General features: G+C 37.6%; 1 protein-coding gene and 1 pseudogene across 1 annotated transcript; both read left to right on the forward strand.

Moving 5' to 3' along the window:
- Positions 1 to 4,696: 4,696 nt before the first annotated feature.
- On the forward strand, positions 4,697 to 6,738 carry LOC104595060 (protein CYTOSOLIC ABA RECEPTOR KINASE 2-like). The gene has a single exon (XM_010255626.3). It carries the CDS (start codon positions 5,300 to 5,302, stop codon positions 6,599 to 6,601), a length of 1,302 nt encoding a protein of 433 aa, XP_010253928.1. The 5' UTR covers positions 4,697 to 5,299; the 3' UTR covers positions 6,602 to 6,738.
- Positions 6,739 to 6,880: 142 nt separating this feature from the next.
- LOC104595061 (ras-related protein RABF1 pseudogene) lies at positions 6,881 to 8,525 on the forward strand (annotated as a pseudogene).
- Positions 8,526 to 25,775: the final 17,250 nt, after the last annotated feature.

The following is a 25,775-nucleotide window of genomic DNA, read 5'->3' on the forward strand; positions in this document are numbered from 1 at the left end:
TTTTTTTCAAATAGATACAAATGTATGGTTTTATTTGGTTTTTCTTGATTTATTGAAGAAATGAGTGGATATTTTTTTATATTTTAAAATGAATAGAGAAATTCATGTGAGTAAAATGAATAAAAAAATAAAAATATTTTTCTATATGCCAATAAAATGATTGTTGTTATTTTAGCTAAATTCGTTTTGAGAAAATGGAGGTATTTTGGTCAATTAAAGTTTAAAAGAAGGGTGGGAAAAGGAAGAAGTGGGTAATTTTTGGCCAATTAAGAGGTATTTATGGCAAAGTAAATGTTGGGGTCTTTGTCACAAATGAAAGTTAAAAAAGGATATTTGTGAGTGACTCCCTAGTAGAAGAGGGTCTGTGTAATTTATCCAAAATTAAAATGCTTTTCTTAGGGAAGAGGAAGATCTCTGCTTTACGCAACTGTCAGGTTGGGCCGATCTGGTCGAACATTGATAAGCCGGTATCGATGTTGATTTGTTTCAAGAAGGATCTGGGTTTGACCGTTCGAGAATTTCAGCATTTCTAAACAGCAATCGAGATCACACCGGTCCGTTCGTTGTGATCCCTTCCTACATTTCAGGCTATAAATTGCATCGTTAACTCTAGAACTTACTCCCATCAAAAGCAAAAGCCTCGTCGCCACTGAAACAATGGCCGCCGCCGCTCCTCCACCACCTCCCGCCCCAACTCCAGAACCTCCTATCTCCGCCGCATTGCCGGAAAGTCCACTTGGAAACCCAATTTTCGTCAGAATTCGACTAGCCAACAGGGACGACGTCCCATACATACACAAGCTCATCCACCAAATGGCGGTATTCGAACGCCTCACTCATCCCTTTTCCGCCACCGAAGCCTCCCTTTTTGCCACCCTCTTCAACTCCCCTCCCTTCCAATCCTTCACCGTGTTCATCCTCGACGTCCCATAATTGAGGTTGGTTTATTCTTTGTAGCTTCATTATTGATAAAAAAAAAAAAAAAAAAAAAAAATTGCTTTTTAGTTATATTGGTTTGTTTTAAACTTTTAATTGGAGCTATATAGTCCATTAAGAAGTTATTTGGATGAAGTAAGTTAGGGGTCAATTGATAATAGCTGAATATGCTGAATCGAAAAGACTTATTGTTTTGTCTTTTAGTAAATAAGTTCTTAAGGCTCAGTTTGGAAGGAGTACAAATGCAAATATGTACGGTACAAATACAAGCAAAATAATACAAAATTCAAGGTTTTGCACTCTACATATTTGCATTTATACTCTTTCCAAACTGAGCCTTATATGTATAGTACAAATACATTCAAAATACAAGGTTTTGTTTTCTACATATTTGTATTTGTACTCTTTCCAAATGGAGGTTAAGGAGGTTGTGGATTCCTTAATGGCACAAACTGAAGTTGGATAGATTATTATACCTTTGAAAATTTTATCATTTAATTATTTTAACAACTAAAATATTTCAAAAAAATTAATAGTAACTCCCATTAACAATATTTCCAAAAAAAATATCCTTATTTATGCCTTAAGCCTTGCACATGACAAGGCTAAAGGCTTAAAGGCATAGGCCTCTAACAGCTCAAGGCCTAAGCCTTGGCAATGGAGAGAAGGGCTATTGAGGCCAGGCTTTTTTTGGTCATCCTTGCCTTGAAGCTCAAGCCTTTGGCCTCGCCTCAATAGCCTGTTAAAATCAGTCTGGCATAGATCTATCAACCGAGTGGTGGTTCAATTGGTACGTTCACTTTTATTGGGTAGTCCCTTTGTGTTGCACTAAATATCAAAAGGAAAAGGTCTGGCCTAAACCTGGATTCAAATTTTACACTATTTTAGGTTCGTTCTTTGGACCATTTTGATAAAAACTCAGTCTGAACAGGCCACCAAGAAAATGGCGAATATGATAAATGTATACGTGCAAATAAAGAATAAAGATATATAAATTGACATTATATAATCAAAATGTTATGAATTTTGTCATTCCCCACGTCACAACTATAGTTGCTGAATTCAGTATTACTACAGCCACTGCACCACAACGAATACAACACAGTGGTGTCTTTGAAAATTTCAAGTTTTTCTTCTCCACGTTTATTAAGCAGATATGTCTCCAGTGTTAGCCGTGCCGCCCTACCACACCAACAGGAGCCAAATGGGAGATTAATTTTAGACGGAGATTGCCAACTGTCAACGAAAGCTGCCAATGACGTTTTATGTTTGTTGTGGTTGGACGCTTTATATATATAACGTGTAATTTAGCCCAAATACACACTCATAATAGCCCACCAACACAGAACATAAATAATTCAAATAAACTGTATTGACATAGAGTGATCGAGTCACTTGTTTCTCTTTCTCCCACGACACAAAAAAGAAAATAGGATAGACGAGATACACCTGATGATCACCATCGTTTCTTGACTTTTGATGGCTGCTTCTTGACGCTAGCTTTTAACGACAAATGAGAGAGAGAGGACCAATTTCCAGGTTTGGGGTCTCATCTGTTTAAAATTTCCACCTAAATGCATGGCTGGCTAGTTGTCGAATAGGTCTATCATTGGGTCGGATTCAGATCGAACCCAGTTACATTTTGAGATTCCGATTAAATCCGGATACATTTTATTCTATCTAAAAGAAAAAATAAATAAATAAATTTTTAAATTAATTATCTTTCTAAGTTAATTATATAATAAAATCACATGAATATAAAATGTTGAATTTATTAATTATAAATTTTATATTATTACATATAATATCTATATCTATATCCATTTCAGGCTTTTACAGCTTTTGGGCTTTGGCAGAAAGCTGTTGGATTGGTGAATGGAGATTTTAATATGATTTTCAAAATGGAAGATAAATGTGGAGACAAGCAGGTTAGTAGAGCCACAATTGCAAAGAATAGAAAGTTTTTGAGAAGTCTAGGTCTAAAGGTCCTTGTCAGTCATGGGCCCAAATATCAAATATACTTGGACTAATAAAAGAGAGTGTTCAGAGAAACTGGATATGTTTGTGGCAAATGAAGACTGGTTGGATGTTTTTGAGGAAGGTAGAGTTATGCCCCTAGGCCCTAACCACGAGAACGAGGGGCTTAAATCATATTCCTATTTTGCTTGAATCATCCCCAAACCTAGGTAATCATAGGAGACATTATTTAGATTTGAAAATATTTGGGAATCTCATTAAGACTATGTAAATGTGATAAAACCTTGTTGGTCTCAACACCTTAGAAACGGAGGGTCAAGACGTCAAGTTGGTGTGATAAAAAATTTGCAAGAAGTTAAAGTCTGGGCTCTTAAAGTGGGAATAGAAAAGGTTCTTGGCAAAGTTCAGGACAAGATCACAGCCCTACAAGCATATCTTAAGCCCCGTTTGGTTTGTAAGAATAGGGGTCTGGAATCAGAATCAAAATGAGCTATTCTAATTCCAACTATTTGGTTGGATGGAATCAGAAGGTATTCCCCCTATTTGAGGGAATGGTCATTCCCTGCCTCTACATCATTCCTACTAATTTCAATTCTCATTCCCATTCCTGTCTGAGCCAAACAGACTATGGGAATGGACCATTCTAATTTTGATTACAGAGGATCTTGATTCCGATTTCAATTTTGACTGTGAACCAAATGGACCCTTAATTTTGAAAGGAATTAGTCTGAAAGCTCCTACAACCACCAATCAAGGGTTCAGGAGCTTCAAAATTGATTAGATTTGGAACTGGAGGGAATAAGCTTTATGGGACAGTGATGTGGCACTAGATAATGGGTACCAGTGCTGAAAACATTTCTTGAAGCAATGGTACCAAATAGAAAAAATTGTTGTTGTTCCAGGAAACGTCCTACCTAGCAGCAACAATTCCAAACAAAAATAAAGTCATCGTTTTCTAAGAAAACAGTACTCCAAACCACACATCAGTCGATGCCAAACATATACATAGTTAAACAAATCAAAACCCCATATGAATCCTTTTATCCACAAATCAGATTTTCCGATTGTTTGGTGTAAAACAACAAAAGCTCATTGATAATCCTAATCATCTAACATATGGCCGACCAATACACAAGGATATCTTCAATTCCATTTTTCAAAAAAAAAAAACATTTTAGAACAATTGATCATATACTTTTGTAGTTTTAACCAAGAACACCTCATACTAGAACATGTATTGCAATTTCTTTCGGGGTCATTAGCTTTATTTTATTCTAATTTTCAAGAACAAGTAGGACTAATAATCCCCTTTTGACACTTCCGATTTGTTGCATCTCCAATAGGACTAATAACCACATACAGGTACGTACAGGAGATGTTCCTGTCGTGATGAAGGGAGGATAGGGTTCTTGTGGGTAAGAGATTTGAACGCATTTGAGTTGAGGGGGAAAATGTCCAATGTGAAAGGGAGACATCTACATCTCCTACTCCATTCATCCATTGCTACCTGTTTCTCTTTGTCCATCGTAGCTTATCCTTCCTTCACATGTCTTTAGCATTCATACATTAGACTCCATGTGAAAACTATGAAACAAGGGATCCCCATGACCTGACCTTGACCATGTGTCCAATCAAAGTAGACTCTCTGTCTTTCCAATTTGCAGGTCTTAAGTCTTAACGAAAGAGATTTTCTTTGTGCCCAATCCCACTCCCTCTCCATTCTTTCCAACAGAAAACAAAAAACAAAAAAAAAAAAAAAAAAACAGAAGAAGAACTAAGAGGATTTAGGGGAGAAAAAGAAGTCCAAAGGGTTTACACAAGCCACCAGAGTATGATTTTTCCTTTGGTTACTCTCTCTCTCGAGGCGCAGATTAGCAAAAGGCCAACAATTAGCGCATGTTAGCAAGTATATAAAACAAAAACAAGTAGACAACTTCGATATTTTATTAGAATCCCGACCGTCTTCAGGTAATGGCTGAATGACTTTTCAAAAATTCCAATAGCTTGCCCCACTGTGATTGTACTTGCCACGTGTCAATCTAAAATATATAAATTAATGAAAAGAGACTTGTCAATTTGTCATGGCTTTCGTTTTTTTTCTTTGCACTTTGTGCAGTAGGAGCGGTTTTCCCAGCAGCAGCAGAAGGAACAAGGAAGAGAGAATGCCTCCAGATCTCTATGATACGCCTCTTCACATGCGCATTTTAGCAAAAAGTTGAGTCACATTTCTGCTCCGCCATCTTCTTTCTCCTTCTCTGCTCTGACCCTAACCGGAGGAACAAAAAACCAATCTCTCTATCTGCTAAAACCCCATTGACGAATTCTTTGAACCCCTTCTCAATCTACAAATCTCTCTCTTCTCTCCTCTGGCAGTCTGGTCGTCCGCATGTGCAAATCCAAAACAGATATCGATGCAGCGGAACCGGCCAGAAACTCGCGAACCTCCCGGACCCCTCGAACGCCCAGAACCCCTCGGCGACCTTTCGACAGCCCTAGAACTGCGAGATCCTCATTCACGAATCCTTCAAGCAGCTATAACACTAGCGGCAATTACACGATCGGTTCCAGCTACAAAGCTTCATCGGCAACTTCGATTTCCAGCAGAACTTCCCTCTCAGGCCTCCGACATACCTTACCTGAGAAACCTCAGTTCTACGACTTGTCAGAAATCTGCTCCGCCACCAACAATTTTTCCAAGCGCCTCTCCAACGCCACCTGGAGATGCAACCTGCAAGGCAAAGACGCCATCATCTTCCAACGCAAGTTCCGCCGCCCAATCGAACCACTGCAGCTCCGCGAACGGCTTGCCTCCATATGCAGAGGCCATCATGTCACAATCATCAAGCTTCTCGGAATTTCCATCTCCGGCGACCACATCTACCTCGTCTACGAATACGTCGAAGGCGCTAGCCTCGCCGATTGCCTCCGGAACCCTAAAAACCCTAATTACACGGTACTCTCTACCTGGATCTCGCGAATGCAGATCGCAACGGATCTCGCTGACGGTCTCGAGTACATTCACAGCAGCACAGGCTTAAATGTGCGTTTCGTCCACAACCACATCAAGAGTAGTAATGTAATCGTCACGGAGCCTTCACTCAACGCCAGAATCTGCCACTTCGGTACCGCTGAACTGTGCGGAGAAATCCCCGAAGACGAGCCAAAAGAACAGAGCGGGGAGATTACGGAGGAGAAACCATCGTCAAAATACAAAAGATCAAACAGCCGGGTGATGAAAATCGAAGGTACGAGAGGGTACATGGCGCCGGAATTCCAAACGACGGGGATCCCGACGCAGAAATCCGACGTGTTCGCGTTCGGAGTGGTGTTGCTGGAGCTTCTATCGGGAGCAGAACCTCTCAAGTACATGGTGGATAGGGAGAGGGGTGATTACAAGAGAATCTCCGTGATCGAGACGGCAACGGAAGCGGTGGCGATGGAATCAGGCACCGACGGGGAGGGAAGAATACGGAGATGGATCGATAAAAAACTTAACGATTCGTTCCCGGTGGACGTGGCGGAGAAGATTACACGCATCGCCGTAGACTGCGTACAGGTGGAACCCGATAAACGACCCGACATGAATATAGTGGCCGGCAAGATCTCGAAGCTTTATTTAGATTCGAAGACTTGGTCGGAGAAGATGAAAATTCCGACCAACATCACGTTTTCGTTGGCTCCTCGATAACCATTCAAGACTTCTGGTCCATTAAAATTAAAAAATTGATTCGTTTTTTTTTATAATTCCGACTAGATTTTATTAATTTTTGGTTCTTTAAAACAAAATTGATTGAGATATATGATTAAATAAACAGTCTTGCTGTACATTCTGTAAATTTACACGAGATTCGAAATTCTTTTTTGGGTACTAAATGAATTCATTCATTAAACTCAGAAAATCTGTTGTTAACAACTGTTCCTCTTATTTCAATAAAATTGTTCTCAATTTATCTAGGTTAAATTAAAAAGACCCCCCGTACTATGGGGTCTGAGACAAAGACTCCCTTTACTTTGTTTTGCAACAAAACCCCCCCGTATTATCACCGTGAGAGAAAGACTCCCTTCCGTTCCGTTAGCTTTCTATCTAAAAAAAGCCGTTACAATATTTTTTAATCTCCATACTACCCTTATAACAATTAGATGAGAAAAACACTGTTCATCTTTCCTGACATTCCAATACTATCGTTCCATTCCTTCACATTTCTCTATCTCCCTCTCTCTCCTCTCTCCCCCGATCTTATAGGGTTCGAGTTGCAGATACAATCGAGTCTATGTCGATTGGTTATGGTGGGTTAGCTAGTGCAGAGCACATCAGGAGCGTTAATGGGGTTGATGGCCAGGGACGACTGTGGAGTGGTCAGAGCCTTGTAATTCTGTTGCCATGCACATGCTTCAATAACACTAGTAATGGCATTACGACAGTTTATTTTTCGTATTTAGTGCACATAGGGGAGAGCTTAAGCCGCACCGGAGCAACGTATGGTACGACTGTAGCAGAGTTGGTGGCCATTAATGGGTTAACACATCCATCCTTCAAACTTCAAATCTTCAACACACCCATTGTTGAATTTAAGACGGCAAACGAGCAGTAGCGCAGAACATCAACAGTTTGGTCGGATTAGAGGATGTGCAGGTGGTGGAGCATTACTTCCTATCGATAAATGCATCGTTTTGCAACCGGAGAGCGAATTCATTAAGATAAGTACCCTGCCACCATCATTTCCAATACGTAGACATGCTCTAGTGCTTTAGTTTGAGATAAATTTTTGTTGCTATTTGGTTCATGAAAAGGTAAAAAAAAAATCAACTCTTTGTATTCTTGCCTTTTTTTTTGAAATTATATTGTTTCTGCTATTCCAAATCCAAAACCCAAAATGAGTTTGTTGGAAATCTTGGTAACTCCTCTTACGGAAGTGGTAAAGTGAATACTAATGTCTGTCAGGAGCCCTAGAAGAACCAGGTAGGTCTCACTGCGCCATGGGTTGCTCCTCCTCCCTTCCAGAAAACATGTCTTCTAGACGGTTGGATGGTTTTACTTCTGAGAATGTTGAAGCAACTGACTCAAAAAATTTACGAGTGAAATTGGTGCTTTTAGGGGACTCTAGTGTTGGCAAAAGCTGTATTGTTCTTCGTTTTGTTCGTGGACAGTTTGATCCATCATCCAAAGTGACTGTTGGAGCTTCATTTTTATCACAGACAGTAGCATTACAAGATTCTACAACAGTCAAGTTTGAAATATGAGAGACTGTAGGGCAAGAAAGATATGCTGCACTGGCCCCGCTTTACTTCCGAGGAGCTGCAATTGCAGTAGTTGTGTATGACATAACAAATCCACAGTCATTCATCAATACTCAGTACTGGGTTTAAGGAGCTACAAAAACATGGGAGCCCCGATATTGTCTTGGCTTTGGTAGGGAACAAAGCTGATCTCCAAGAAAAACGAGAAGTATCCATTGACAATGGTATGAACCATGCGGAGAAGAATGGGATGTTTTTTATTGAGACATCTGCAAAGACAATAGATAATATTAATCAGCTGTTTGAGGAAATTGCTAAAAGGTTGCCTCATGCTCCCTCTTCATGATTGTAGAAAGGACATCGATTGCACTACAGATTACAGAATTCCAATACCTCTCTTTCTTTTGCACTATACTTCTGAATTTGTTTATATCGTGAATTACCCTATTATCTTTTATCTATTTATAATGGGTTTTCGGTATGATTCAAAAAAAAAATGTTTATCGGGAAGCAGATTGGTTATATTTTTCATTATAGAAAGAACATCAACAACCTTAATGAACTCACAGAAATCTTAATTTCGAGGAGAGATCATACACAACAACTATTGAGTGCAGCTCAAACGAGAGGAGAGGAAGCCAACCGGTCGATAATGCAAACCTGGGTAGAAAGAATAGATTCCATATTAACACAAGTTCATAGTTGGTTTGCTAACCCTAAAAATGCATAGAGCAATAACACTAAATGTTTTATTGGATATTGTCCTACTCGTTATGTTTTGAGTAAAAGAACAGAGTTGAAGATAGTAGAGATCAATTCTCTAATTGGCGAAGCAAAACTGTTTATGAATGAGAGTTGAAGATAGTGGAGATCAATTCCTCCGTCCTTTCATTTCGGAGAGTTGGGAGAGAGAAAGAATGAGAGAGGACCGTGAAGGAGGGGAGGGAGGGGAAAAGAAGATAAAAAAGGAAAAACCATAGGTTAAATAGGTTTTAAGAGAAAAGGGGCAAAAAAAGAAAATAGAAAAAGTTTAATAGGGTATTTTGATAATTTAACGCATTCCGTCATCTGACTTAACGGTCAAGGGGGTCTTTGTTGCAAAACAAAATACAGGGGGTCTTTGTCACAGACCCCATAGTACAGAGAGGGTCTTTATAATTTACCCTAAAAAATAATAAAATAAAATATTCCTAACCTTTGTTTAACTAATTAATTTACTCTTAATCCTTCTTTAATTAATTAAATTAGAAGTATTCTTTTATGTTCTACCACGCCATCAGTGATGAAATCCACCACCGGGCGGCGGGGACTAAAGGATTATGAACAACCGGGTCGGGTTAGATTCGGGTCAAGACATTCTTTGGTTCATTTTAGGTAGGGTCGATTTTCAGGTTGGATGAGCAAAGGCTGGATCCTAGCACTCCCTAAATATTCAGATTTGGATTGATCCAAGGTCAAATGGGTCGATCATTCAACTGCCCAGATCAATTGGTCTTTAATTAAATCAATGATTTTTTTATGAAAAATATGGATTTAACCATTCAATTGTTCAGATCAACACCGGTTTGAAAATGGTAGTTTGAAAATATGGATCTGATGGTGACTCAATCCAATCCGAACATATCAGGTCAGACTGCCTTTCTACTTGGGGTCACTAGATTGGGCCATTGGGGACCTTAACCCGTTTTTTTTGGTTGGATCGATTTTTTGCCAGTCATGGAATTGGAGTTGGAGGTGATGATTTTCATTTCTGCCGCGAAATTCCAATTCCATAAAACGAGAGTTTGGCGCTGAAAGTGAAAGCGGAATGAAGCTAAAGATTTGCATATTTGAACGGGAAGAAAACATCAATGAACACACAAGGTGGATAACGTCATATGATGACCTTTTCTTTATATGTATGATGTATGATAATTTGATTATTGAATAAGATAAATTTAAGAAGAAGAAGAAGAATTCATAGCTTCGACTCCATCTCATGGTGGGTTGGTATAATGGGCCTACCTGAAAAAAGTCCAAACAAAAGCTCAGATGGGGCCCAAAAACAGTTTTCATGTGTCCTGCAGTTCATTCCCACTACCCTCTAATCAATAGCTTAGTTTAAACTTTAGCGACCTAACAGTGTACAATGTAAAAAAGGATAGAAATAATAATTGAATTTTAAATAATTGATAGCCTAGAAAACTTTTTACGCCTATCAATCAGAGCCTAAGGCTCAGTTTCGAAGGAGTACAAATATAAATATAAATATGTACAGTATAAAACTTTGTATTTTGTATTATTTTGCATATATTTGTATTGTACATATTTCGATTTGTACTTTTTACAAACTGAGCGTAAAGGTTTTGGAACTATTTATACAAATTGTTGACCAACATGTGTTGTTGTAACCATGAGATTTTCCCAAAGGCCATGTTTGGTTTGAAGGAAAAGATAGGGAAAGGAAGGTGATGAGGGCAGATTTGGCCCTCCAGTGAAATTGCGACACGTGGCACCTTGTGACAACTAGTTAAACACCCAAGCAACAACTTACCAAGTTGGTGTCCCACTCGGGCACCGGTCTGGCCGGCTTGGCACGACCTGCGCGCGACCTGGCGCGGCCTGCGCGTGACTTGGCCGACCTGGATCGGCTTGGCACATGATCCGACCTAGCTGCCCATAAGACGCCCACCGATAAACTCGACATGCATACCCCCCGAGCTCAGTATCTCACCAAGGAGCTCGGTAGCTCACCAGAGCTCGCCAAAGAGCCAGGCAGCTCGGCAGAGCTCGCCACAAGCAGCTCGGCATATCTCCCCCGGGCAGCTCGCCACTTATAGGGTAGCTCGGTACAGGAGTAGTTTGGTGTATCGCAAGAAGATCTCCTGCCTAACAACCTAGCCTAGACTCCAACCTACCGACTGACACAGGCGCCGACCTGACAATCTGGCCTAGACACCGACCCGCCGACTGACACAGACGCCGACTTGACAACCTGGCCCAGACACCAACCTGCCGACTGACGCAGGCGCCGCCCTGACAACCTGGCCCAGGCGCCGACCTGGCCGCCTGACACAAGCATCAGCCTGACGACCTCGAGGAGTTCATCACCGTACCCCGGTTCTGACGAGATGTGACGAGTCTTACTGTTTGGAGGCTTTTCACCCACCTAACCCACGAGGACTCCGGTATATAAAGACCTCACCCCCCAAAGGGGAGGGGGAGGGGAAAAAAGGATGGTAACCCCTACTCTCTAGCTCTCTCATTTCTCTCCAAGCTCTCTGTAATCAGAATGCTAACTTAGGCATCAGAGAGTCCCCGCCGGGAAAATACCCCCGGGTCCTCTGATTCAGTTCTCGCAGGTCCCTTAGCTCCCGCCATCTACTAAGGAGAGGAAATCCCCTCATGCAGAGGGTAGTCGGGTTGCGCTGCACCAGGGAGCTCCACCATCCTCTGAGTTGCAGGCCGCCTAGGAGCAGGTCAAATGACGAGTCCACCAGGGAGCTCGCCACCAGGCAGCTCGCCATCGAGCAGTTCTCCACCAGGGAGTTTGCCACCAAGCAGTTCGTCACCAAGTAGCTCTCCACCAGGGAGCTCGCCACCAGGCAGTTTTCCACCAGGGAGTTCGCCACCAAGTAGCTCATCACCAAGGCACGTCACCACCGGGTCAAATAACGAGGTACTTAGCCAAAAAAATTTATACATCACAAAAAATGGTACATGACCAGAAATGGTTACATCAAAAGGGAAATATAGGAAAACCTTAACAAACCTTGTATAGCTTTCCTTACCTTTTCCTTCAAACCAAAAACAAGCCTAAATGAAACACTTTAAAAGCATGAAAACAGTGTCGTATATTAGAGAACATTTTTCTATGAATTTATCATAAAAGGTAGATGAGATATTCTCAATATATGGCTGGATATTATGTGAGCAGAATTTTTACTTGCAAGATGTCCGAACTCTCGTTGCCTTGTCACATGCATTAGTAAGGTATACCTATTTTGACTATAAATAGCTCTCAAATAACAGTTTGTGTGCCAATTTATAATCAACTTAAAACGTTTTAGGTGGAAAAGGCAATGGCACCACACATACAATTATCATCTAAGAGAAAAAGGAAAACAACCACACATACACTGTGAGGTTATCAACTTATCTTAAAAGTGGGAAAATCTATTATATTGGAAAGACATGACATAGAAAGAGCTTAAAATTTGAAAAATCAAAATAACTGATGAATAACACCTGATTGATCATCTCTTTTATGATATGGCTGTAAATTTTTCAGTCCAATCCAAAAAGTGAATACATGACCAAAGTAAAAGGGTGTTCCTGAAATGGACCACTCCCTCTATGTGGTAGATATGCACTCTTAGAGGGGTAAAGCGGGCTGTGTCACCTGATCCAACATGAATTTAGATTGGGTCGGCACAGCTCAGCACGATGGTCTGCGGATCGTGTCAAGCCTGATACAATTGTGCAGGTCGTGTTAGGTTTGGGGTTTTAGGTCTACGAGCATGACTGAGCGGGTCATGCCACCTGTGGCCCACGCACTGACATGGCCCAACCCACAGCCTAGCCTAGTCCGCGGCACGACCCATATATATTTTATATAAATTATAATTATATAATAATATATAGTATATAATATATTAATAAAATAAATATTTTTAATTTTATTATTCTAATTTATTTAATTATTGTATATATAAGCAATTATATACATCAAAATTCATATAAAATTAAAATTTTTAGTTTTTTTGTCAATTTTTTTAAATAAATAGCTTTGGCTCGATACACGGCCCAACCTGGCCCAATGCTTGGCCCACGGGCTAGCCCGACCCGTGGCATGGCACGGCCCGTTTTACACCCCCTATGCACTCCATTTGTTAAAGTTTAACTAAACGATGACAAGACCAGAAGCAACGACATCGGCTACACTGCAATGAATTCCACCTCTTTGCATTATCTTGTCTTGCGGGTGCTAATGGATTGGATGCGATCCTATTTTGTTGGATTTAGATATTCCTATTTTAGATATTTGGATTGGATCGGATAAAATTGGATATTCCTATTTATATTTTTATTAAAAACCTGTATATATATAATAAAAATAGGTGAAAATACTAGTATTTTTTGTTTCTCTTTATTTAAATTATTGTATTTTCTTTTTTTAATAATTTATAATTTTTTTAAATGAAATCGGATTGGGTCGTATTCGAATATCCGGCATCCTGATCGGATTCAAGTTCATATAAGTATTTATGAGATCCAACCGGACCTTCAGAGACTATTTTATTAAAAATTTAAATAATTCAATAAACAATTATTGCATTATTTAAAACTTTAATAAAAATAGTAGAACTTGTGCTAAAAAATTAAAAATGTATATCATCAAACTATAGCTTCGGGGGGTGTAATGGTAAAAAAATAATAAAATACTAAGGCACATGATGTATAATATCGCATGCCCCTTTTTTGTCCACTAATAGATAAGAACCATCCACGAAAAATAAGCATGGACGAGAAATTGATCTAGAATGGTCCTTGTCCACGAGTTATTGGAGATGGGGATCATCCCCAACAAATCGAACACCAATTATTATCATGAATGAGGCCAAACCATCCACGATACAAACATAATATCAAACACTACCTAAGCCCCAAAGTCCAATGAGTCTTACTAAAAAATAGGGGTGCTCATAGTTCGATTAACTAAACCATGGGCCTTTTTTATAAACCGACCCAATCCTTTTCTAAAAACTGAACTAAAAGCAATTGGCTAATCAGTTGAACGATTCAATTTTTGGCCACTTCAATTCTTTGAATTTATAATATATATATATATATATATTAAATATAGATATAATATATATTGAAAACATATATATTATACATGAAACTGAACCGGTTCATTTAATCGGATTTTTCCATTCAGCTTTTCAGTTTTTTATGAACAATCCTACTTAGAAGATAACCGGGCCTATTTTCCTATCTAGAATTTGGGTTTTTGAGCAAATATTATGGTCATAAATTCTGCATCTCTTTGAAAACTCTACAAATGATGCTTGATCAGGTAGTCCAAAAGGCATATAATTATATAGATTCTTCAGGGTCTGAACCGTGCAGACGTTGCACTCATGATATAAACAAACGGGACACTAGAGCGTACAGCCACACATCAGGAACATTTTTTGTATTTATATGTTATCATTCATAAAAGGTATTTGTATAATATTATCTATCATTCATGAGAAGATATTCCCGATATATGATTATAATATCTTGTTCATAGCATTTACACTATATCTTTTGTGCAGCAGATTCACACACAATTAGGAATGCAAACGGATAGGATTAGACTCGAATTAGGGTAGATCCGAATATTATTCAATAATACAAATCACTAATTCGATCAGATCTCACAAATTCCAATTCAAACTCCAATCCGTTAAAGATCCAATCCGGTTTAATTTCTAAAAAATTAATAATTATTAAAAATATAATAATTTATATAAATAAAAATAAAAAAATACAAGTAAAACTTCAACTATTTCCATTATATATAAATTATTATTTGCACGTCTTTTTATAAAAATATACAAAAATGCAATATATCCGAATCCAACAAATTAAAATAGGATAGGATCGGACCATGATCCATCCATTTGCACGCCTACATACAATTATCCATGTAAGGGGACCCACCCACTTATTTGAATTTTGAATAAAAGAACAAGAAAACACTAGTAATTCATGAGGGCTCAGACTACATCTTAGCCATATCCCCAAACCCAAAACCAATCTCAATTCTCTAAAGCCAAATATGCTTAAATTGGATAGAACAAAAGGAGACTAAGGAGGGAGTTCGAATCTGCCCCCACAGACTTGCGCCTCAAAAACGTCCCACGCCATTACAAGATGCCACGTGTCCTCTTATACGCTCTCTAACGGGATGGCTATTAGTTCGTCCTGTTAGCTCCCATTTCACCCAAAAAGTGAGTGAACTTCCCTCTTTACTCCGAGTTCGAATTTCAGTCTTTCACTCCTCTCTCTCGACCTACGCTCTCTAAAACTCAGACCGTCCCCATTTCCTCCTCTACCGGGTCTTGCCGAGTTCGAATTCCCTCTTTCAACACCGACGATCGTTCCGGCAGATACACCAGAGGTACGTACTCCCCGTCCCTCTCATCTCAGACACTCTCGAATCTGTTTTTCTCAGTTTTTCTAACTTTTTTTTTGGCAATAGAGAAAACACAAAACCAAGATTCTATCGGCTTCTGTAGTATAACTAGAAGCTAATGCACTCGTTGTATGCACCGTAATTCCAGTTCCAAGCCCTTAGATGCATTCCAGGTTTCAGGTATTAAAATTGTATTGTGATATAATGCAACAAGCAACTAAAATAGGGCTGAAAAAATTCAATGTGAACGGTAAAATCCTAATGTTGTATGCTTTGCAACATAGAACAGGGGAGTGGGAAAGTAAAGTACAAATAGAAGAAACATAAAGAGGAAGAAAACCGCACTTGTATCTGTCGGAACGGGGAGTACGCACCTTCTGCGTTTTTTCTATTGAATAAAAAAACAAGTTAAAAAAAACTGAAAAAAACATATTCGAGAATGTCTGAGATGAGAGGGACGGAGAGTACACATCTCTAGTGTATCTGTCGGAACGATCGTCGGCGTCGAACAAGGGAACTTGAACTCGGCAAGATCCGGCGGGGGAGGAGATGGGGCGGTCTGAGTTTCAGAGAGCGCAGGTCAAGAGAGAGGAGTGAGAGATTGAGATTTGAACTCGGAGTAAAGGAGGAGTGAGAAACTGAGATTCGAACTCGGAGTAAAGAGGGAAGCTCACTCACTTTTTGGGTGAAATGGGAGCTAACAGGACGATCTAACGGCCGTCCCATTAGCGACACACGAGGCTGAGGCGCTTGCGTGTGGGAGGACACGCGGCATCTTGTAAGGGCATGGGACGTTTTTGGGGTGCAAATCTGTGGGTAGACGTGTAAATCGGGCTAGGCCGCCCGTGGCCCGGCTCGACGGCTAACAGGCCGTGGCAGGCCCGGCACGGAAGTCTGTGTCGTGTTGGGCCGGGGGTTCAAGGCCCATGGGTTGGCACGGCACGACACGATAGCACGTGTTGTTTTGCCAGTAGCCCGCATGCTAGTACGGCTCAGCCCTCGGCACGACACGAAGCATGGCCCGTAACGGGCCGCGCTTGGCCTGCCAAGGAATATAGCCGTTGAGCCCCCTTCTCAAAGGGGCCCAACGGCTATTTTCAGCTTTGTGGGGGGATTATAGAAATACCCCCCGGGTATTTCTGTATTTTGCTTATGGGGGTTTGAAAAAATGACATAATTGCCCCCAACAGCTATATAACAACTAGTTTATGGGGCATTTTGGGTAAAGTTATAAGTAACTTTACAATAACCAAAATACCCCTCCCAACAACTAAATAATAGATAGTTTTATGGGTATTTTGGGCAATTGAATTATGTTCAATTCTTATAAATAGCCCCATCCTCCACCATTCTCGTCACACAAATTCAACAATTCTCTTAATTCTCTCTCTCTCTCTCATACTTATACATTCTCAATTATCTACAATCTAAGAAATTCTGATTAACTGATTGTTTGATTCTGCATTTTCCAATTCAAGTCTCGACTTTATCGAAGTTTCGACTTTCAATAAGAAGGCTTGCTCAACCAGCTCAAGTATATCAATTCATGAGGCTTAGATGTTGAAAGACTTCAACCGTTGAAATCAAGTTGGGATTTTGAACCGGCAATCTGGGTAAGTCGAATTAGATTAATTTTTATCTTTTTAGAATTAAAAAAAAATGGCAAGCCCTTCTCAAAACCAATTCCCCAACATATTCACCACAGATGACATTCAATCGCATCACGATAGTATTAGTGTTAGCACTGATGCCGATGTATTTGATGTCGATGGAAGTGGAACTTTAACCCCTGGTAGTAGTGATACTAGGGGAAAAAGGAAGACTTCTAAGCTGAGTAGCCCGATTTGGAAAGTTTTCACAGTAGAGGATATTGAGGGGAAGGGGAAAAGGGCCATTTGCCAAAAATATAGGAAAGACTTTAGTTATTGTAGCACGGGTGGTACGGGTCATTTAAGCAGACATCTGCTCACATATGAGCGAGAGGAAGATGAAGGGAGAGAAACAACCCAAACACAGATTGGGAGGGGGACTAGTTTTGGTACTTTTAGATATTCACAAGAAAAAATGAAATAAGAACTTGCTAAATATATTATACATGCAAAACAATCATTTATGTTAGTTGAAGATCCAAAGCTAGAAAAATGGTTGCATAGTTCTGTAAACCCACAATATGAAAAAGCTTCTAAGAATACTATAAGAACTTATGCTTTAAATTTTTTTTATTCATAAAATTTAATTTCTTTGTTAGCAAATCTTAAATCTAAAGTTGCAATTACTTCGGATGTTTGGACATCCAAATTTAATATTAGTTATATTTGTGTTATCGGCCATTTCATTGATGAAAATTGGCTTTTGAATAAAAGCAATTTAAGTTTTACTAGGCTTGAATGGCCACGATAAATATTTTAAAATCTCAATTAAAACCATGTTTAAATGGTAAATTATTTCATATTAGATGTGCATGTCACATTTTAAATTTATGTATTAAAGATGCCTTGAATATTATTTCAAATCATATTTCAAAAATTAGAAATTGTACTTATATATAATAAAGTTCAGGAGCAAAAAACAAGAATTTAAATATTTATGCCAAAATTATGGTTTAAAATATAAACATTTTATATTAAATGTAAAGCATAGGTGGAATTCTACTTATGCTATGCTAGAAAGTTGTATATCTCATAAACAAATTCTTTTTTATTTTTATAATTTAAAAATGCCTAATGATATGATATTTGAGGAAGACTAGGAAATGACAGTCTGTATAAGAGATTTTTTAAAACATTTTTATGATGCAACAAATGAATTATTTGGAATTTATTATCCAACTAGTTGTAATTTACCGTATCAATTAATGGTAATTAGTGATTGTTTTGCCAAATATAGAAATAATACACAATTTCAATGTATTGTTGAAATTATGGAAAATAAATTTAAAAATATTGGGAGAACATTTCTCCCCTTTATTGTTTAGCTACAAAATTAGATCCTGGGATTAGGAAAGATGGTTTAGATATTTTACTTGAAAATATGAATATTGATATAAGAAATAAAAAAGAAGAAATTAATAATTTGTTATTTGAAATGTACAGTTTGTATGAATCTGTATTCCTACAACTTGTTCATCTTTTTCTTCTTCTCCTTCTGACTTTGAGCCCAGTAGTAGAAGAGAAAAGTTTTTTTTATTTAATAAGTAGAAGGCAAAATTCTGCTAGTTCTACAACAAGTTCATTTACTGAACTTAATTTTTATTTACAAATAAATTTTTCTAATTTAGATGAAGTATCAAATAATTTTGATATTTTAGCCCGGTGGAGTGAACACTCAAAAAATTATCCGGTTCTTGCCGCCATGGCATGTGATCTACTAACCCCTCTGATGTCTATAGTTCCATCGGAGTCTTGTTTTAATGCATGTACGAGGGTGTTGGATGACAAAAGAAGTTGCATGAAGGATGAGAGCATAGAGATGCACATCTGCTTCAAGGATTGGCTAAATGCAGAAGATAGATTACAAGACAAGGGAGGGCATGATACAACACCGGACATTTCACCTAAAGCAGATGATGAAAGTCATGAATGATGATTCATGAATTTGACAATTGTAGAATTTTTCATTTTTTTAAATTATTGTAAAATTTTTAGATTTTATTTAATTTATTTGATATATTTTTTTTAACAATGTCATTTTGTATTTTCAATTTGTAACCATATTGTATTTTTTATATTTTATTAATTTATTCCATTTTTATATTTCATTCATCCAAGACTCCAAGTATACAATGATCCAATCAGTGTATTTGCAATTCACTAATTTGTACCATTCAAATTTAAATGAAATAAAATTCCTATTTTTCTTCCAATTTGTTATTCCATCATTCTTATTTCAATTTGGTTAAGTATTTTTTTTTCATTTATGTATTAAATAACTTAGATTTCTCATTTCTTAATTTTTTAAATAATTCTTAATTCCCAAAGTTCATAGGAAAGTTAATATTTTAGTTATACAATTTTACTTAGAAAATAAATCAAAATTTTCAAAAATAAATAAAAACAATACGTCCAGTTTGGCCTAGGCCCAAGGCCTGCCCTGTGGCCTAATCTGGCACGGTCCAAGCCCACGGCACGGCCTGTAGCCCGGCCCGACTCAGGCCCGCATGTCGGCATGGCACAACACAGGCCCGCATGGGCCTAGGCAGTTCACTGTGCCGGACCAACCCCCAAATTTTTCACCAAGGAGGATGGCACGATTCACTTTACACCTCTATCTGTGGGGGCAGATTCGAACTCCTAAGGAGGAGAATGATGAGTTCACATCAGCATCCCATAAGTGACCCACAAAACATCCCAAACATGTATTGAAAATATCTCCCGTACTTATTATTAGAAGATGTTTCAAATACACGGTTAAGATGTGTTGTGCGACACTTGTAGGACATTCTTATTGGGGCGTAGATGTGAGCTCCAGACTGATATGCCCTTAAATGTTTCGTGTATATTAAAAGTTTAAAATTAGAAGTAGCTGAAGGAATTCACATCTCAGCCCTACAGTACATTCCCATCATGTAATGAGAATATTTCCCGATGATAATACCAGTCTTGTTGAAGACATCGAGGCTCGAGCTCAGTATGGGGCCCAGTTACTCGCTAAATGTTAAATGGAACATCGGAGAAAAGTTACCCACTCCCACCCATGGTCACACATTCACACCATTTTAGGCCACTTACATTTAAACTACCTGGTCTTTTATAATATTGTCAATTATCGTTTGGCTAGAATTAATCAGCGGGGGTGTCAAATGTCAATTGGACTGGATTTGATTCAATCCGTACCAGTTTAATGTGAATTTATTACAAATGGATCAGGTTCAATTTAATTCAATAAATATATTTATTTGGACCATTTTGGATAAATCCAATTCAATGTCCAATCTGTTTAAATTTGTTTTAATTTAGATTAGTTCTAATTTAAATTTAGTTTATTGACATTTAAGTTCTTATCTTCTATCAATGGTTGGTTTACTTTAATCCAATCCAATATAGATTCATTATGGATGAATCAGGCCCAATCGGATAAATATCTTAGAACATAAAATCTGAATTAATCCAATTCAATATATCTTATTAAACTGTCCAATCTGACCAAATTAATTTTGATTTGGATAGAGCCCAATCCAAAACAGTCTATTGATACTCCTTTTGACCAGTGTCATTATAATTCATGATAGACTTCCATGGATGCCAAAGACGATTACTACCCATGTGGCCATGTTGCATCTAATACTGTCAATGGTTTGGGTCGAGTTTGGATTTCCTATCCACAAATCTCTACCCACAGGACACTAAGCACTGCCGTGTGTATCGGAAACATCTCTTTTGTCATTATTTAAGAAAGAAATGTTCCCGATAAACACGGTTATGTTTCACCGATAGAGACGTGAGAAGAATTTGTGGTTGGGCCTGGTCCCAATAGATAAATAAATATGAAGAACCAATCTGAACCCAGATTCTTTTTCTTTTTTTATTTGGGACTACTGGGTCTCACCTAATAAGACCAGATTATAATTGATAGCTTTGCTATTAAGTTATTCATTTGTTAAATTGACATATTTGGTACAAACATGCTATGAGAAAGATAAGTATCAGATTAGGGGTAGCTTTGTAATACAAATATTGGTCTGGATCTTAATTGGTGTGAAACAATAAAAATCAAGCCCAACGCAAAAATGTAATGCAGACGTAGAGCCAATATAATATTGTGGGTTCAGTGCAACTCCACCAAGTCTATCTAATCCTTTGACAACCCTGGTTTTCATGCATTTAGGGCTGCAAATGGATGATATCAAATTGGGAATTGAAAATGCTTAAATCCAAATTTCATTCATTGCTATTCAAATTCAGTTATTTATCTATTACTCACTTTGGTTGAATCTGAGCCCTTTTTTCCCTTTAATCAAATGAACCTTTATATTCAAAATTCAGTTACTAATTAGGATTAATAAAATAAATTAAAAATGACTGATATTTATTTCTCAAAAATAAAACCATAGTTTCTATGGTTTGGAAAGTAGTATAAATGTAAATATGTAGAATGCAAAATTTTATATTTTGTATGTATTTGTACTGTATATATTTGTATTTATATTCCTTCCAAATTGTGTTTATGGCTCCATTTAGAAGGAATATAAATACAAATATATAGAGTGCAAAACCTTGTTTTTTGTACTATTTTATATCTATTTGTATTGTACATATTTGTATTTGTACTCTTTCCAAACTGAACTTATGAGACTATTTTTTCGCTGCAATTCTATGAGACCTAGAATATATCTCTTTAAAAAGCATTCGACATTCAAACAGAATTTACCAACAGGAACGTATGAATTTTATGTGAACTAATATTATTATATGGGACCATTGCAGATTCTGTTGCGATGGATCCATATTCAATCCAATTATAAATGGGTTGAGTTTAGATTGGTTTAATTGGATCAGATTCGAAATTGAATTTGGACTAATGAATATTATTAGTATTCCAACATCACGTGAAAGTGTTAGAAAGACTTTACCAAACAGCCTGGGCTGTGAGATTGGCCTCAGTGCTCATAAGACGATGCTCATACCGTTTACATAGCTTTTTAAGGCCGTGCATTGAGAATATCTTTATACTTGTATGTTTTTTCGTGAAGAGATGATTTCTAATGCAAGACTGTAAGGGATTATGTGAATGGTATAAATACGGTCTTGTGAGGACTAAATCCGATTTTCTGGGCTATTTGTTTTTTGGTAAAAAAATAAACATTGATTGCAAAAACCCCTTTACCCCAAATACATATAATATGTCAGTGTTCAGAGCTCTTACCCACATTATCACTATAGCCGTATATTGAGAACATCTTATGTATTTACATGTTATCATTCATGGAGAGATGTTTTCAATGTACAGAAATAGTTTCCTGTGAAGAGATCTGGATTGAATATGCCATGCATATAAAACTCTCAAACAGCCAAAGTTTTAACCAAAATCTCTATGTGAAAATTCCAAATTTCCAATCCGGCACGTCTGAGATTTGAAAAGACATGAAACCCTGTGGGGTTTGTCTATTTTTAGTTGAATTTGAAAATATTATTCAACACTTCTTTATTATAAAATACAGGATGTGCCCTAAGATTCTATGACTTATAATTCCAATTTGGACAATATAAAAATCCATTGTCCAAGTCCAAGTGGTTGGATAGTGTGACTGATTGGGTTGCTCTTAATTGGAAAGTTGGACATAAAAATGAGCTTCCTTCAAACTTGACCAAAGGGATGGAAAATGTAGTAAATCAGAAACTTCTATTTAAAAAGACAAGGTCCCAAAGATGGTGCCCACTAACTTCGAGGCCGTTTGTTAAGTCTTTTTTAAAAGATCTTTTATAAGTTCTAACAGTTAAAAAATATAGTGAGTTTTTGCATTAAGATCTTAATAGTCTGAAGACCGTTTGGTTAAGGCATGTGAAGACGAGTTGAAAAAATCGGAAACCTTCAATTTGAAGCTTTTAGAAAATCGTTTAAAATGACTTTTTGCATTTTTTCGGTGCAACATTTTTGACGACTAGATCTTTTCTCGACTAAATGGGAAAAGGCAAAAACATGGACTTCTAAGCTTCTAAAAAGCCAACAGTTCATGCAAAAAGACATGCCAAACGGAGCCTTAGTTGGTAAGGTCTCCAACTAGTTGCAGTGAAGGCTTGGGAAATTCATGGGTAAACCTTTCTGACTCACATCATCATCCATGGAAAAAAATTAGGAGAGAGAGAGAGAGCAGACCCAGCCAAATATTCATTCCTTGTTTTTTTTCAAGAGAATCCACTCGTGTCTAGTGAAATTTAGGCTGCATTTGATTGCAGGGCAAATAAATTTGTACTGATGCAAAACTATAGTGGTGAAAATGATTTGGGTGTAATTTTTTATTTCAAATCTTTACCTTATTTTGTTCGATTTCAGTACAAATAAAGTAAAATAAGACCCTAAGAAGAATATGGTAAAACCCAAAACAAAATTAAATCAGAAGTTGCATTCTTTTCATTTGCACTCATGTACATTCATACTATTGCAAATGAAAATGCACTGCAACCAAAATGCAGCCTTTGGGGTATTTTTCTCTTTTTTTTTTCAAGGAAATACATTAAGCCAAAGGCCCAAAACAGAGAACAATCCAGTCCAAGAACAAACAAGCAAGCTGAACCAATAAAGCAGCAAAGACTAACAACAGAAACAAAGCAAACCGAAACGAAACAAACTTAAAAAAAAAAGGAAGAAGAAGAAACCAAACAAACTTATTACACCTAACGAACTAGCAAAGCAGAAACTACACTAATAAAGTCTCTAGCATCTAGAATTAGGGGTGTCAATGGACCGGTTTTGGGTTGGGCTCCGTCCAAATCAAAATCCATTTGGATGGATTGAACGGACCAATAAGACATATTGAATTTGGATGGACTGGACGGACCAATATGACATATTAGATTGGACCTGGTCCGTCCATAATGAATTTATATTGGATTGAGCCAATATCTCTGGTCCATTGATAGAAGATAAAAACATAGGTGTCAATAGACCAGATTTGAGTTGAAACCAATCTAAATTAACAGGAATTTGAACAGATTGGACAGTCCCTGGACCAGTCCAAAATATTCATTGAACTGGATTGGACCAGGCCCATTTGTAATGAACTCACATTGGACTGGACTGGATTGAACCAAATCCAGTCCAATTGACACCCCTATCCAGAATGATACTATGTGCCCACCCACCCACCCACATCTTCTCGCAAAGCCATGAGCAACTTTGTTACAGTCTCTGGCATATCCAGAATGATACTATGTGCCCACCCACCCAGCCACGTCTTCTAGCAAAGCCATGAGCAACTTTGTTAGTCTCTGGCTTGATTTTGAAAATCAGACCAGATCAAACAGTTGAATTGGTTGACCCAGGAGCCATCCAGGTAACTGGATCCATTTTATTTTAAAATCGCTCATGACCAAAAATCGTTGATTTGGTCAATGACTGGTTGACCCAGGTGCTTGAATCTATCAACCTGTTGACCCAAACAATAGCTTTTGACTGTTTTTTATTTTTAATTTTTTTTAATCTAAATGGTCCATCTATTTGAACCAGATGGTTGGACCATTCAACCCAAGAACTAGAGGTGTAAAATGGGTTGTGCTAGATCGGCATGGCACGGCCCGTGAGTCGTCCCAGGTTGTGCCCCCCTCTCGTGGGATATTTGGGGGGTTAGCCCGGCATGGCCCACGGCCCGAGCCCACATGGGCTGATCCATGGGCCGAGCCTTGGGCTAGGTCGAGCCATGGACCAGGCCAAAGTTATTTATTTAAAAAAAATGAAAAAAAAGCTTAAATTTTTAATGTATATGAATTTTGATGTATACAATTGCTTATATATACAATAATTAAATAAATTACTATAATAAAATTGAAAAAAAAATATTTTTTATTAATATATTATATACTATATATTATTATATAATTATAATTTATATAATATTATATAAATATATATAGTATGTATCGGTCAGGCCAATCCAGCCCGCTGACCTGAAACCCTAAGCCTGCCACAGCCCACTGACTCATACAATCGTGCTGGGCCGCAGTACGGCCCGTGAACCATAGGGTTGGGCTGCCTCAAAATCGTACTAAGCTGTAGGCAACACAACCCGAATTACACATCTACCAAGAACTAGTGCCAAAAGCAGTTTCGTATCTGGTCCAGTTTTTAAAATGTTGGTCTCTGAAAACTAGGGGTGTTCACAGGTCAAGTTAGGTTAGTTTGAGTCATTTTCTTCAACCGACCCAATCTAGTCAGTTTACTTATTGACTAAACCAAAACCAACTGGTCCTGAAGCAAAACCAACCCAAACATGAATGGTCGGTTTATCGGTTTAGTCAGTTTTTATATATATTTTAAACTAAAATATATATTTATATTTAAGTTTACTTCTTTTTAGTTTTTATGCAAAATCAAAATATATATTTAAATCGATTAGTTTTTTTATGCAAAACTGGTTTTTTTTGTCAATATATATTTAAATATATTACAAAACTGAATTAAATATTGTACTTTTACTTTTTAGTTTTTATCATAAATAACCAATTTTTTTTAAAGTTCAAACAAAGCAAAAATAAAATATATCAACATTTAACATATAGGGTAAGAACTAATTAATAATTACTTAAACATATAAGATCGGTTTAATTTGGTTCGATTTTAATATAAAAATCAAAATCAAACCGAATTATCGATTTATTTTTCATACAAACCAAAACCGACCGATGATTTTAAAAAACTCACCAACTCGAATTGAATTGGGCCGGTCTGATCAATTTGACATTTAATGCAAACGCCCCTACTGAAAACAATAGCAACTTTACAACCAGCGCCAAGCGTCTTTTATCAA

The sequence above is a fragment of the Nelumbo nucifera genome, chromosome 2 (assembly GCF_055504915.1).
Source record: "Nelumbo nucifera cultivar China Antique chromosome 2, China Antique-T2T, whole genome shotgun sequence".
Lineage (NCBI taxonomy): Eukaryota > Viridiplantae > Streptophyta > Magnoliopsida > Proteales > Nelumbonaceae > Nelumbo > Nelumbo nucifera.

Bases quoted from the DNA above. Each gene is read 5' to 3' on its own strand.
- LOC104595060 (XM_010255626.3), top strand. From the start codon at position 5,300: ATGTGCAAATCCAAAACAGATATCGATGCAGCGGAACCGGCCAGAAAC.